Source organism: Artibeus jamaicensis, unplaced genomic scaffold (genome assembly GCF_021234435.1).
Source record: "Artibeus jamaicensis isolate MK-2021 breed Jamaican fruit bat unplaced genomic scaffold, CSHL_Jam_final contig_685, whole genome shotgun sequence".
NCBI classification, from domain to species: domain Eukaryota; kingdom Metazoa; phylum Chordata; class Mammalia; order Chiroptera; family Phyllostomidae; genus Artibeus; species Artibeus jamaicensis.
In genome coordinates this window covers 6,389,900-6,404,244 of record NW_026521924.1, presented here as the reverse complement: position 1 = coordinate 6,404,244, position 14,345 = coordinate 6,389,900, and the positions used below count along the sequence as shown (strand labels likewise).

At 38.2% G+C, this 14,345-nt stretch overlaps 1 protein-coding gene across 1 annotated transcript in view; it reads left to right on the top strand.

The window, feature by feature from the left end:
• The window catches only part of SLX4IP (SLX4 interacting protein), a 231,868-nt gene that overhangs the window by 150,306 nt on the left and 67,217 nt on the right, over positions 1–14,345 (top strand). The window contains exons 3-4 of the mRNA XM_053671415.1: positions 2,605–2,694; positions 6,591–6,711. Coding sequence (XP_053527390.1) covers positions 2,605–2,694; positions 6,591–6,711 — 211 coding nt within the window. The remainder of the gene's footprint in view (positions 1–2,604; positions 2,695–6,590; positions 6,712–14,345) is intronic.

Here is a 14,345-nt window from a genome sequence, read left to right as displayed (position 1 = left end):
CACAAAACAATACTTAACTTTTCCATTTGGCCCATTGATGTTTTTTAATCCCATTCAGTATTTTCTTCAATTCTCTTTCATTAAAATAAAACTGCTGAGGCAACACACTAACCTGCAGCTGCAGTTCAGTAAGCCATACTGCACCCACTGTTTGACATTAGGGCAGATCATCTTTCCTTATTCCATATGATTTATTTCCCAGTGAACTTCACTTTGGTCTCCCCAAAAATACCCACACATTTTCAGGGACATAATAGTTACATTTTAAATAACAATAAATATGAACATTTTTTACTCAGCACTTAAAAATTATTTATTATTGATATGTTATTCCTGTAAAAGCAAAGGGACTGATCTTGGGCACATACCGTATCAAGGCGTTTAACAGATTTCTCATGTGCCTGTCCTCAGTCTGTTCCTACCTAGGCAATCACTGTGTCTTTTTTTTTAAATGTATTTTATTATGTGTTTGTGTATTATGTGTATTTTATGGTAATCACTCTTCTGATTGCTTTGACCATAGATTAATTTTGCTCTTCTAGAACTTTATGTAAATGGAAACATACACTTATGTATTATTTTATGTTGTCCTCTTTTGTGTAATGTATTTTAGAGATTAGTCCATGTTAAGTGTATCGTAGTCTAGTTGAATGAATGAATATATCCATTAAATGAATATACTCCCGTAGATAGACTTGGATTGTCTTCCATGTGGGCTGCTATGAATAAAACTTCTTTGAGCATTTGCTCCCAAGTTTTTGTGGGCAAACGTGTGGGCATGCATGTTTTATTTTTCTCAGTGAATACATGAAATGGAATCGCTGGCTTAGTCAGTAAATAAATGTATGTTTATAGGAAACCAATTATAGGAAATCGACCAACCATTTGCCAGAGTGGTTGATCATTTTACATGTTCACTAGCAATGTGTGAGAGTTTAGATGCTTCACATCATTACCAATATTTGGTGTATCTGTCTTTTTTATTGTAGTTACTCTGGTAGGTATGTAGTTGTATCTCTTGGTGCTTTTAATTTGCATTTGCCAATGGGTGATGTTGAACACTCTTTTCATGTATTTATTAGCTATTTGTTGACCTTATTTGTGAAGTGTCTGCTCAAGTTTGGGGTTTTTATACCTATTTGTATCCAAAATATGATGCCCATCCTTTATGTCAGATATATATGTATTTATGAACATTTTCTCCCACTCTATGACATAAATATTCATTTTGTTAATGGTGTCTTTCGATGACCAAAAGTTTAAATTTGGACAAAGTGTAATTGAACCTTTTGTTTTTGTTTTTGTTTTTTAATTTAAATTATTTTGTTCAATTACAGTTGTCTATATCCCCCCCCCCAATTGAACCATTTTTTCTATATTTAGGGCTTTGTGGGTTGGGGTTCTATCTAAGAAATCTTTTCCTGCTCCAAGTCAGGAAGATAGTTGGTTTTTATGTTTGAGTCAATGATCCATCTCAAAATAATTTTTGCGTATGGTGTGAGTTAGGTGTCAAGTTTTATTTTCTTACCATATTTATACTTGGTATTCTCAGACAATGAGTTGAAAATACTTTTTCACCATTGAATTATAACACAGAATTTAAAATGAGAAAATATGTTCAGCCAAAGAGGTGCACAAGTGACTTTTTCTTGCGGGCCATAAACAGAACCTGTGGACCTTTTAGACCAACCTTTAGTCTTGGTCTTCTGGTCCTTTCTAAGTGAGGTCTTTCACAGCTATCCTAAGAGTCTCAGAAATTACTTCACTCATAGGTTGAGAATGTATAAGGCTATAGCTTTTTACAGGGTCTCTAGCTACACCACAGAGCTGCTAGCCACGTATGGCTATTTAAATTGTAACTAAATAAAAATTTAAAATTTAGCTTCTGGGTCACAATCACCACATTTCAGGTGTTCAGTAACCACATACGGCTATTGGCTACCCTGTTTGCTGGTATATAAATACAGTATTTCCATTTTTTCAAAAGTGCTAGACAGCACTAGTCTATAGAGTAGGAAAGAAGGCAAGCCTTGTGTTGTTTTATAGTGTATCTTAATGAATGAAGCTCACGTAGTTTTGATAACTGTCATTCAGCATCTGCCTTCCTCCCGCTGGTTCTTTTCATTTGTTCGTGCTTCTGTTCCTATTCCAAGATGTGTTGTCCCAGCCAATTTTTTTGTCTGCCTACAAATGTGGGAGCTTATGTATTTGTTCTCTCCTACCTAGGAGAAAGAATTCCTCTGACTGTCCACTGAATCATTCTTTTCTGGAACCTATCTAGCTCTGACCTATTTTACTTCTCTGGTGTTGGATAGTCTTCCAACTGCCTCTGGATGCCTGGGCATCCCCTTTCAAGTTATAGCCCAGAGATAAATATTTTGTCTTGTCTATTCTGATTTAAATGATGTTTCTCCCTAGCATCCCTACCATAAATATTAAATTTTCAAAGAGTAGGACGTCATGACTCGTAGTACTGACCCCTATGAACATTTGTGTCTAGCAGTGAACTTTGTTGCCATTTCATGAGCAACCACATAGGAATTTGCGAGATTTTATCTCATTGTTTGCTGGGTGTGAACTAACTCTGCCATTAATGTCTTTCAGTGTGGGGATTTTGCTGTCCTGGTGGATCTTCATATTTTGCCACAAGGTTCAAACAAAGATACCAGCTGGTTTTCTGAACAGAACAAAGAGGTACCACAAAAAATTTCACTATTTAAATGCAAGTAGTTACTGCTAGAAGAAATATTAGCTTGTTCAAGCTTTCATTTTAATTAGTGGACAAGAATATTAAATGATATTTAACCCTTAAAAATAGGCGTTATCTTCCCAGTGACAGATATACAACTACTTTTTTTCATCAGAAACTGATGCATTCATACATTTCATATGCTACTCTATTATTTAAATCAGAAATTTCCTACCTGTTTGTTTAGGGTAAGGAGTACTCTGTATTAAAAGAAGTTAAAGTGACTGTTCCAATTAAGCAGGGATTTTAATCTGACTGGTTGTGAAGGACAGACCAAGCACCTGGAGCAGGTGTAGGGGCTCACACAAGACTGATCTGTCACACCTGTGTAAAATCCCAGTCTTGTGCACTTTTATCTTCCATCATCCTTTTATCAGCATGAGCCTGTGACAACAAGTGCAGAGACGTTTGACAGTGTTCCTTCTCTCGAGAGTAAGTCACTAGTTGGTCACTCAGTCACTACTTAGATGGTCAGTCAGTAAAGTGAATAGCTGTTTGACTGGGAGCATGATGTTGGACCTCTCCGGGCCTCAGCGTCCTCATCTGTAATGAAAGGGTTCCACCAGAGGCTGCGGGTCACTCCTAGTATCTGCTATCCCACCCAAGTACTACCTCGGTAGAGGGTTAGAAAGTGCATCAGCCCTCATCAGATGCTTTGCTTCCTTCAGATCCCTGCTTACTAGAGATAGAGAGCAGAGATAGCAAGGCAATCAATGGCTTTTATGTAACTTTCAAAATATTATACAAACTTCATGTGTCCGTGATATTTATTTGTCACAATAGCTTCTTAGAACTAGAAATAAAAGTAAGTTTTATTAAAAGGTGTTACATTGAGAAGACATTAGTGCTAATCACACACACACACACACACACACACACACACACACACATACACTCTTACTGTGATAACTTTACAGTCAGCTTTTGGAGATCACTAGGAACAAAATTTTCCCAAAAGAAAATTTACAGGGTAATACATTTTTATTCAGAAGGTAATAAAATTATCAACACTTTGCTGTCATAATTTCACAAAAGAAATCTGGTGGCCTGAAACTGGGAGAATGTATCATTCAGGTAAATAACCATGTGCTGCTTTGGTCAAGACTTAATATTTAGTAGGCCAGCATCTCCTACTACAACTCACCTCTGTATAATTCCAAGCTTTGGGTTACCAACACATGTCCCCATGATTCAGTTCAAAACAGTTCATTTCCCCAAAGTGACTAATATTCACCTGAGGGGACCTCACCTAAAATTCTTCTGACTTGACTTATATTGGCAACATTCTAGAATCCAGATTTTCCTCCATTTTCTCAGCTTTACCACCTTGGCCTTAGACTTTTCTTGTTGATACTCAGTCGGTTTTGCCAAGAGTCAGTTTATTTGGAAGGCTTTAAAACAAAGCTGTGAGTATGTGAATCACCTCCCAGCCAAAGCATGAGGCTAGATTTTTCCAGGGTGCCGCACACAGCTGTGCTGCTCCACCTAGTACCTACATCCGGGCAGCAGGGCATGACTTAGCAAAGGTGCATGATTGGACCTGCAGAGCTTGCTGCAGTGGCAGCTGCAAGAGGGAAGGTCGTGCCAACAAGTCGAGCTTTGCTCTCAAAGTTCTTTTAAAATATGTTCACTGACATTAAAATTGCTCTGGGATAATTGTGTATGTGTGGCGGTGGGGAGCTAGTCAAGAAAAGTGTATGACTTCAGCCTATGTTCAGTGTCTTAGTGCTTTCTTTTGTCATTATATCATCTCATGGTTAAGATTTCATGAGCAATCAATTTGATTGCATTTTACTTTATAAAGTGAAAGACTTAAGAATATACAGTTTCTTTTCAGAAAAAGGAACTAATTACATGTATTAAACATGTTTATTTTGATTCTAGCACAAGTAGTCTGTGTACCCAAACAGTTGAACTCAAACAGTTCCATTTGTAAACTTCAAGAAGCAGACATGAGCCCCTATTAGCCTAGAGATTCCATATGTAGCTCTCTTTTGCTCATTGATTTTAACTTGGTCTTCTCATCTGCCCCTCCAACTTAGCTGGAAATTTGTCTTTTCTTGCTTTGCTCTGGTTCTGAAGAGAATACTTCATTAGATGTGGTGTGGTCAGTTACTAGAGTATCTTGAGTACATTGCACATAGTCTGCCTTCCATTTGTCAAACCTGGCTTATCAAAGGGAAGCCTGTAAACTAGAGGGAGAAAGTTTATGTGTATGGCCTTTGCTTTATTTTTGTCATACTATTTTTAGGTTTAGCCTTATAGGGCATTTATGGCCAAATTTTAGCAATCCTATTTCCATGTATGTCTTTCACATATTTTCAGGCTCAGTCATAGTTGAACCCTGCATGTGAAGCGAAATTCTTTAATTGTTAAAACAACAGTGTGAGGCAAGGCTGCCTTTCTGTTGTGTGAACAATGGTAAAACCCTCAACTGTAAATAGATATCTCTGTATTCCACAAGGCCCTGCATCTTTGGGCTGCAAAATGAGAGCAGGAGAGAGGGGACCAGTGTTTGTGTTTCATCAAGAAACACATTTCTGAGTTAAATCAAGTGTTTTCTGTACTGTTTTAGGAGTGTATATGTTTACAATAAAAGTAAAGTTTGGCTCTCATTGCCCTTTGAAGCAAGTTAAAAATTTGTTCTTGCTTTAATTTATAGAGATTCTAAGAGATCAACCTGAGATGGCATTGCAGGAAACCAGTGAAACAGGTTTGAGGTGACCTCGGCAACTCTGAGCCGTCTTCAGTCTTTGGGAATTAAGCCAGAGTTATCAGTCCTTAAGCATCACTTATTAATCTAAAAAATTTAGATTTGTGTGCATTTTTCCCTCTTCTACATTAAGTTATACTTTTCCGGTAGTATAGCTAAAATGGACAGTGTCTGCCCAGTGAGTGGTTGTATTTTTAAAGTTTTTGTTTTTCTTTTTGTAAATAACATTGATACATAAAACAATAGACAATTCCAGAAATTTGTTAGTAGTATGGCGTGTTGACATTGAATGAAAACCACATATTTCTGTTGCTTAATAAATATTAATGTACTTTTGAGAAATAAGATAATTTAAATTATTTTCACCATTAATAAGTGAATATAGTGCAGTTTTCACCAAAGCAAATGGGCACATACAGTATCATTAACAAGAGTATGGAAGAACATCAGTTTACTGATTTATAGTTTTCTACTCAGCCAACTACTCAATGCTATTCCTTTTTAAAATAGACTTGTAAACCTGAGGCCAGAAACAAATAAATGGTGGTGTTTAGATTTTAAGTTTTTTTGAACCACATTTGAAAAATGAGAAATTGTTGTATAAAATACCAGTTTCTGGTTGCTCTTAAACAAATTGGAATATCTGGTGACACTGTGCCTGTACCTACCCCCAGGCAAAGCCGTGGGGGCTGCCCCCATTGACTGGTTGGTGTCAGGGTTCCCTCTGAATATGCCTTTGTTTCTGGCTCCTCTCATCCACAGGCCCCTGAGTGCCAGAGCAGGCACTTCCCTGAGGCTCTCGCCGACATAGTACCTCACTGATTTCGTCGCCTTGGGACCCTAATTTTTACATTGAGGTGTTTTATCTCCCTTTCAGAAATGTGAAACTAAGGCAGAGGAAAATGAAATTAATGTCTCAGATCAGAGAGTGAGCCAACAAACCTCATAGCAAATTTGCATCTGCAGTGTTATCCACGAGCACATAAAACATTCCTTTCAGCATTCATAGCTCATTAAAAAAGCAAGCAAAATGAAATGTTCACTGTTAACTTTTTAATGTGCATGATGTTGACTTTTTTGCATTGCATTAAATTAGTAAGTTATCTCTAATTTTTTAATTTACTTTAGGAGGTCTGTTTACTGTTAAAAGAAACCATTGATTCAAGAGTTAAGGAGTACTTGGAAATTCGTAAACAGCGCAAGCCATCAAATATAGAATTCACAAGATCCAGTCCGTTGACCTTAAAAGGTAGGCACACAGTACTTTGATTTTGGATAAAACGTCTGCTTTGTAGAGATGGCAGTTATGTTTGACTCTGACTGTCATGTTAGTACAGTGACACATTTTAAAAATATGTTCTAATGAAGATGCTTTGTTTGGGTACAGAAAATTAACCAAAAAGCCCTGAAGGGTATTTAACAATAGGCAAAATATATAAAAATAGAAAATAAAACATTCCTAAGGAAACTAAATTTTTAAAGGATTTTTTTAAGAAATAATCTTACAAATGGATCTACTTTAATACTGACTTGATTTAAAGCTTTTTGCTTTTTTAGGTGTCTTCATATATATCACCCTATTTCAGAGGTTCTCAGCTGGGGAGAATTTTGTCCTAGGGGACATTTTGTAATGTCTATGGATAGTTTTGGTTCTCATAAGTGGGGTGGGAGCGGTGAGCTAGGAACTACTGGCATCTAGTGGGTGGAGGCTCAGGATGCCACTAAAGATCCTACAGTGCACAAGGTAGCCTGCCTGCCCCGTCCCACCCCTCCCAGCACAGCAAGGCATTGTGTGGCCTAGAACGTCAAGAGCACTGAGGTTGAAATGTCCTACCCTATTTCTTAATAACACTTTGGGAATGGTAATGTCTTTGATTTATAGGTGAAGAAGCTGAAGATCTGCAAGAGAAGAGGGCTGGCCCAAATAAAAGACCTTTTGTTGAGGACAGGTTATCTTGTCTATTTGGCATTTTCATTCTCCCTTTTCCTCACCATACTGAGTCCAGAGTCTGATACACAGATTCAGTGACGTGTCGAATGACAGAGTATTTGGGTGGCAAAACCTGACCTCAGACCCAGTTCTTCTGACTTCGAGCCCAACTGTTTTTTCTGGTCTGTTGTCTTTTTGTCTTTTTGCTAAGTCAGCATTTCATAGCACTCTTTGTGGTACAAATACAGTCAACTCCGTATTAATCCTCAGAGGACAGTGCTGGACTACTGTGAACTAGATTATGCTAATACAACATCTCTTTAGGAAAGGTATTGTGTTAAGTACACCCTATTGAAGGCATACTTATCTAAAGTATTTACCCAGCACAGCTGATAAGTAGGCAGACAGTTTTATACAAACTGAAAGCCTTGAACAAATGGAATTTTTAGACCAAACCATATTGTATTAGGTGATACTTTCTGGTATAAATCTTGAGAAAAGTCACAGGAGCTTGCATTCCTTGTAGCATTTTTTGTGGACCCGAGCGGATATGGCTAGTCCCACTTTCTAACTGATACGAAAGGAAAAGGAACACAGTGGGTTTCTAGTCCTCCATCTCTGGTGTGGCAGTGGCCTGGTCCGTTAGCTTTCCTCTCCTGTGGAGTGAAGAAAGCTAAACACTCAAATCCCCAGCCTCTGTCACAGGGGGAAACACAGTGCTGGCCCCAAAATGAAAATCAAAGCCTTTCTTGGGCTCATGTGGGCAAGAACTTTGTTTTTAAACAAAAAAGTGATCATACTATACAATTTTGTAATAACCTATTTTTTCCACCTTACATAATATAGAAGTCCTTTAAAAACACGTAATCACCATTTGAAAAAACTTTATTTTACTGCGGTAAACTATACATAACATGAAATTTACCATTTTAACTATTTTCAAGTATATAATTTAGTTACATTAAGTACATTCACATTATTGTGCAACCTGCATCACCACCCATCTCCAGAACTTTCTCATCATTCTGAACTGAAACTCTTTACCTATTAAAGGATAATTACTCATTATTCCTTTCCCAAGCCCCTGGCTGTCACTGGTCTACTAATATATATATTTGGTAACCACTAGTAAATAAATTAATATATATTTAATATATAAATATATGGTCATATACCACAATGACATTTTGATCAACAGTGGACCATATATGATGATGGTCCCATAAGATTATAATGGAGCTGAATAATTCCTCTTGTGTAGTGGTGTCATAGCCATATTCATGTCTTGGCACAACATATTTCTCACTTATTTGTAGTGATGCTGGTGTAAACAAACCTGTGCTTCCAGTTGTATAAAGGTAAAGCACATATAGTTATAGTAGCAGGCTGTACCATCTATGTTTGTGTAAGTACACTGTGATGTTCACACAATGACAGCATCACCTAAGGACACATTTCTCAGAATGTAACCCTGTCATTAAGTAGCATAGGACTGTACCTATAAAAATATATACATTTTGTTTATCCATTCATCTGTCAATGAAGTAGTTGGGTAGTTAGGTTGTTTCCAGCTTTGTTGTGAATTAATATGCTGCTATGAACATCACTGTACAAATATCTGGTTGAGTCCCTGCTTTCATTTCTTTGGTTATATACCTAACCCTAGAAGTAGACTTATTGGATCATTTGATAATTCTATCTTTAATTGTTTTTAGAAACTGCCAAACAGTTTTATACAGCAACTGCACCATTTTGTGTTCTCACCAACAATGCATGAGATGGTTCCATTTTCTTCACAACCTTGTGAACATTTATTTTCTGTTAATTTGATTATGGCCATCCTAATACATGTGAAGTAATACCTCATTGTGGTTTTGATTTGTGTTTCCCTAGTAAGTAGTGATGTTGAGCATCTTTTCATGTGCTTCTTGGCCATATGTACATCTTCTTTGAAGAAATGCCTGGTTATGTCCTTTGCCTATTTTTTAATTGGGTTGTTTGTTTTTGAGTTGTAGGAGTTCTCTATGTATTCTGGATATTAATCTCTCATTAGATACTTGATTTGCAAATATTTCTCTAATTCTATGGATTGCCTTTTCATTCACTTGATAGTGTCCTTTGACACACGCATGTTTTTAATTTTGATGTAGCCAATTTGTCCACTTCTTCTTTTGTTGCCTGTGGTTTTGATGTCATAGCCAAGAAATCATTGCTGAATCCAGTGTCATGATGCTTTTTTTCTTCTAAAAGTTTTATATATTTAGCTCTTAAATTTAGGTCCCTGATCCCTTTTGAGTTAATATTTATATGTGGTTTAAAGTAGGAGTCCAATTTCATTCTTTTATATAGGTAGATATCTAGTTGTCTCAGCATCATTTATTGAAAGGCCTGTCTTTTCCACCATTGAATGGTCTTGGCTCTCTTATCGAAAATCATTTGATCGCAAAAGTAGGGGTTTATTTCTGGGTTCTCTTTTTTCTTCCATTGGTCTACATGTTTGTCTTTTTGTTATTACCACACTGTTTTCAGTACCATAGCTTTGTGGTAAGTTTTGAAATTAGAAAGTGTGAGACTTGTGACTTAGTTATTGTGTTTCAAGATTGTTTTGGCCATTTGGGGGTTCATGTGACCATTTTTAATAACTGCATAGGATTTCATTAAGTGTCATTCTATGATTTATTGCTCATTTAGGTTGCATGCAACATTTTATTTTCACTGTGGTAAACATGGTGCAGCAAATATCCTGATGATATACATATTTGTGAACTGCAAATTTTTATAGTATTTCTAGTTTAAAGTTTGTATTGTTATTGGTCTATAAAAGCTTGTTGAGGATATTAATGCTCTGTATGTTATATGTTGCAAATTATTTTTCTCAGTTTGTCATTTGCCTTTGACTTGGTTTATTTAACTGTACAACCCCAAGGAAGAAGCCTTTATTTGCTTCATGGAGGCTCGGCGACCACCAGCAGGATGAATGCTGGACTTCTTTGTAGTGAGATAAGTAGTACAGTTTATTGCCAGTGGGAGGAAGCAGGATGGTGCTAATGCAACCACTGATTAGAAAAATATTGTGCTAAGTATATTCTTTGAAAGTAAACTTGGGGTGAGTTCCACCAAGATGGAGGCATAGGTGGAAGCACTGCGCCTCCTCCCACAACTAAGTTTAAAAACAACAAAGTTTTAGCAACAAAAACACAGCCAAACCACAGAAAATTGAACTACACGGAAGTCTGACAACAACGAACCCTTCAGCCAAACCGGTAAGAGGGGCAGAGCCAGCAGGAGAGCAGGGTCCGGCAGGAAAGATTCACTGGACTGACCCGGGAGCACAACCCAGGTGCGCCAGCAGCTGTGGGTGGATCCCAGGTGTGGAGAAGCCAGTGGACCCACTGAGGGCGCAAGGCGGTGGACCCACTGAGGGTTGATCACGGTCACACATTCACTAGCAGATAAACCGGTGAAGGAGTGAGCAATGAGATGGACCGCACAGGCCCCAGTGGCAGGAAGCGGCAGAGGGAACTGCCATTGTCCCTCTCTGACCCCGCCCCCACATACGGCTTCACAAACCAGCAACCTTGGTGGCCCCACCCTGGTAAACAACTAAGGCTCCTCTCCTCAAACTGTAACGGGCACAAACAGATCAAAACATGGCTCAAGAACTCAGAGCCCCAGAGTCCATAAATCTAAGCCATGAAGAAATAGCCAAACTTTCAGATGCACAGTTCAAAACACTGGTGATCAGGATGCTCACAGAACTGGTTGATTTTAGTCACAAATTAGAGGAACATATGAAGGCTAAACTAATTGAAATGAATGGAAATACACAGGAAACCAATAGTAATGGAAAGGAAATTGGGACTCAAATCAAAGGAGTGGACCAGAAGGAGGAAAAAAATGACCAAACAGAAAAGGATGAAGAAACAAGAATTCAAAAAATGAGGAGAGGCTTAGGAACCTCCAGGACATCTTTATACGTTCCAACATCCGAATTATAGGGGTAGCAGAAGGGGAAGAGGAACAGCCACAAGTGGAAACCTTATTTGAACAAATAATAAAGCAGAACTTCCCCAATCTGGCAAAGGAAATAGACTTCCGAGAAATCCAGGAAGCTCAGAGAGTCCCAAAGGAGTTGGACCCAAGAAGGAACACACCAAGGCACATCATCATTGCCTTAGGCAAGATTAAAATGAAGGAGAGAATCCTAGAAGCGGCAAGAGATAAGGGGACAGTCACCTACAAAGGAGTTCCCATCAGACTGTCAGCTGATTTCTCAAAAGAGACCTTACAGGCAAGAAGGGGCTGGAAACAAATATTCCAAGTCATGAAATCCAAAGACCTACATCCAAGATTGATCTATCCAGCAAAGCTTTCATTTAGAATGGAAGGGCTGATAAAGTGCTTCTCAGATAAGATCAAATTCAAGGAGTTCATCATCACCAAGCCCTTATTATATGAAATGTTAAAGGGACTTACCTAAGAAAAAGAAGAGAAAAAAGATGAACAGTGAAAGGACAGCAAACTCACAGTTATTAACAACCACACCTAAAACAAAAGCAAACTAAGAGGACAGCTAGATCAGGAGCAGAACCATAGAAATGAAGATCACATGGAGGGTTAGCAACAGGGGAGTGCGAGGAGGGGAAGGGGGGAGAAGGTACAGAAAATAAGTAGCATAGACAGTAGGTAGAAAATAGACATGGGGGAGGGCAAGAATAGTAGGGGAAATATAGAATCTAAAGAACTTGAGACACGTGGTCATAAACTAAAGGGGGAGGATGGTGGGGCAGAGATGTGCAGGGTGGAGGGGAATGAAGGGGGAAATAGAACAAATGTAATGGCATAATTAATAAAATATATTTTAAAAATAAAAATAAAAAAGAAAGTAAACTTGGTGTGAAAGCATCATCTTTCCTCTCCTCCCTACTTCTAATAAGAGTTAACCTTTAACTGACCGTGTCTTTTGTTCACATCTTAGTCCCTTTCTCTGCTGCCACCAACCAGTCCACCCTCCCGCCTTACCTGGACACCTGTACCCCCTAGCTGGCTTCTTTGCATCTCCTGTGGCCAATGCCTCACCTGCTGTCAACAGTTCAGTTGGTATAATTGCTTAAAATCTAATACCTGGGGTGGCTACCTCTCCAGCCTCATCTTGTACCACTTTTCCAGCTATAGCAAGCTTCTTTCTTACAAAGCTCAATTCTGCTTATCTTAGGCTTTCTGCCCATGTCTTCCCCTTTTCTTATACCTCCTTCAGCTCTTTGCTTGGAGTCTTCCTTTATTCCTTAAGGAGCTTATTCTGTTGACAGGTCTCCTTGTTCCAGGACCACAAACATTCTGAAATTTTATTCACACTATTTGATTGTTTAACCTCTCCAAAATGTGTAAGCCACCCAAAGACAAGTTCTGCTTCTTTTATTATCTACTGTATTTCTAGTATGGAGCACATTTCTTGGCTGGCAGTAGAGACTTAATAAGTGTTTGTTCATGTGATAAATTGCATGTATGGTTATGTCCTTCCTCTACCTAGTAAGGTCAAGGCCTGCCATAACTTACATATCCTGCTTTATCTCTTCCTGCTACTCTCTTTCCTATTTCCTGTGAACGTACATTCTATAAACCTCTGCGCCTTTGCATTTACAGGTTTCTTCTTTGTCTGGATGGCTCCTTTTTAACCTTTAAGACCCAACTAAAATATTACTTCTCCAAAGTTGTCTTTAGTTTCTCCTCTCTGGCACCTAAAACAGTTTTATAATATTCATCACATTGTGTCATAATTGTGGGGTTTTTTTAACATTTTTTAAATGTATTTTTCCACTACCATTTATCCCTTCTTTACTCTCTTCCACCTCCACACCCCCCACCATCACTACACTGTTGTCTGTGTACTTGAGTTCTTTCTCCTTTTTAAGTTTTTTGCTAAATATCTCCACCTCCTATCTCCACCCAGGAGCTGTCAGCCTGCTCTTTATCTATGAGTTTTTCTCTCTTTTGCATGTTAGTTCAGTTTATTTTTTAGATTCCAAAATCATATGGTAATTGTCTTTCTCTGACTGGCTTATTTCACTTAGCATAATGTTCACCAGGTATATCCATGCTGTTGCAAAGGGTAAAACTTTCTTCTTTTTAAGGCCAAGTAATACGCCATTGTATAAATGGAGCTGTTTTATGCACTCATTTACTGATGGACACTTGGGCTGCTTCCACATCTTCGTGAACATAGGGGTGTATATATTCTTTTGAATTAGTGTTTTGGGTTTCTTCAGATAAATTCCCAAAAGTGGGTCATAAGACACTTCCATTTTAAATTTTTTGAGAGCACCCCATACTGCTTTCCACAGTGACTGTACCAGTTTGCACTCCCACCATAACTGTGTTTTATAACCTGTTTACCTGCCTTTCTCCCTTCCTTTTAGTGGTAAAGATTGATTCTTTGCCACCCCCAAAGGTTTTTTCTTCTCTAGTACCTTGCTATGTAACTCACAAACATAAACAGATAACTAGGCTGACAGTTATCAGCCTAGTGCTTAACCTCATACTAAAGTAACTCATTTCTAAAAGGTAGGGTATTATTGTTCACTCACGTCTACCACAGGGTTGCTTCTCCCAGATGCCCAAGGTTCATCATGTTGCAGGCCCTGCATACACACAGGGACCAAGTGCACAGACACAATAATATACTGCTCATTAACAGCTTCACAAAAAATGGGAACTAGATACATGCTTTTACTCTTTCCTCAGAGCCAAAGACATCTCTCTAGACATTTATCTAATGGCCTGTTCTTAGCTGCTTCAGTGATCTTACCTAAATGTCTTTTTCAAAAGTAATTTCAGAGCCACTAACCATAAGATCTTTCCTATTTCCTCCTCAACATTCAACTGTGTGTCTCATGATCCCTAAAACTAGAAAGAGCTGTCATTACTGTATTGGTGGTTTGGATGAATGTGGGTGG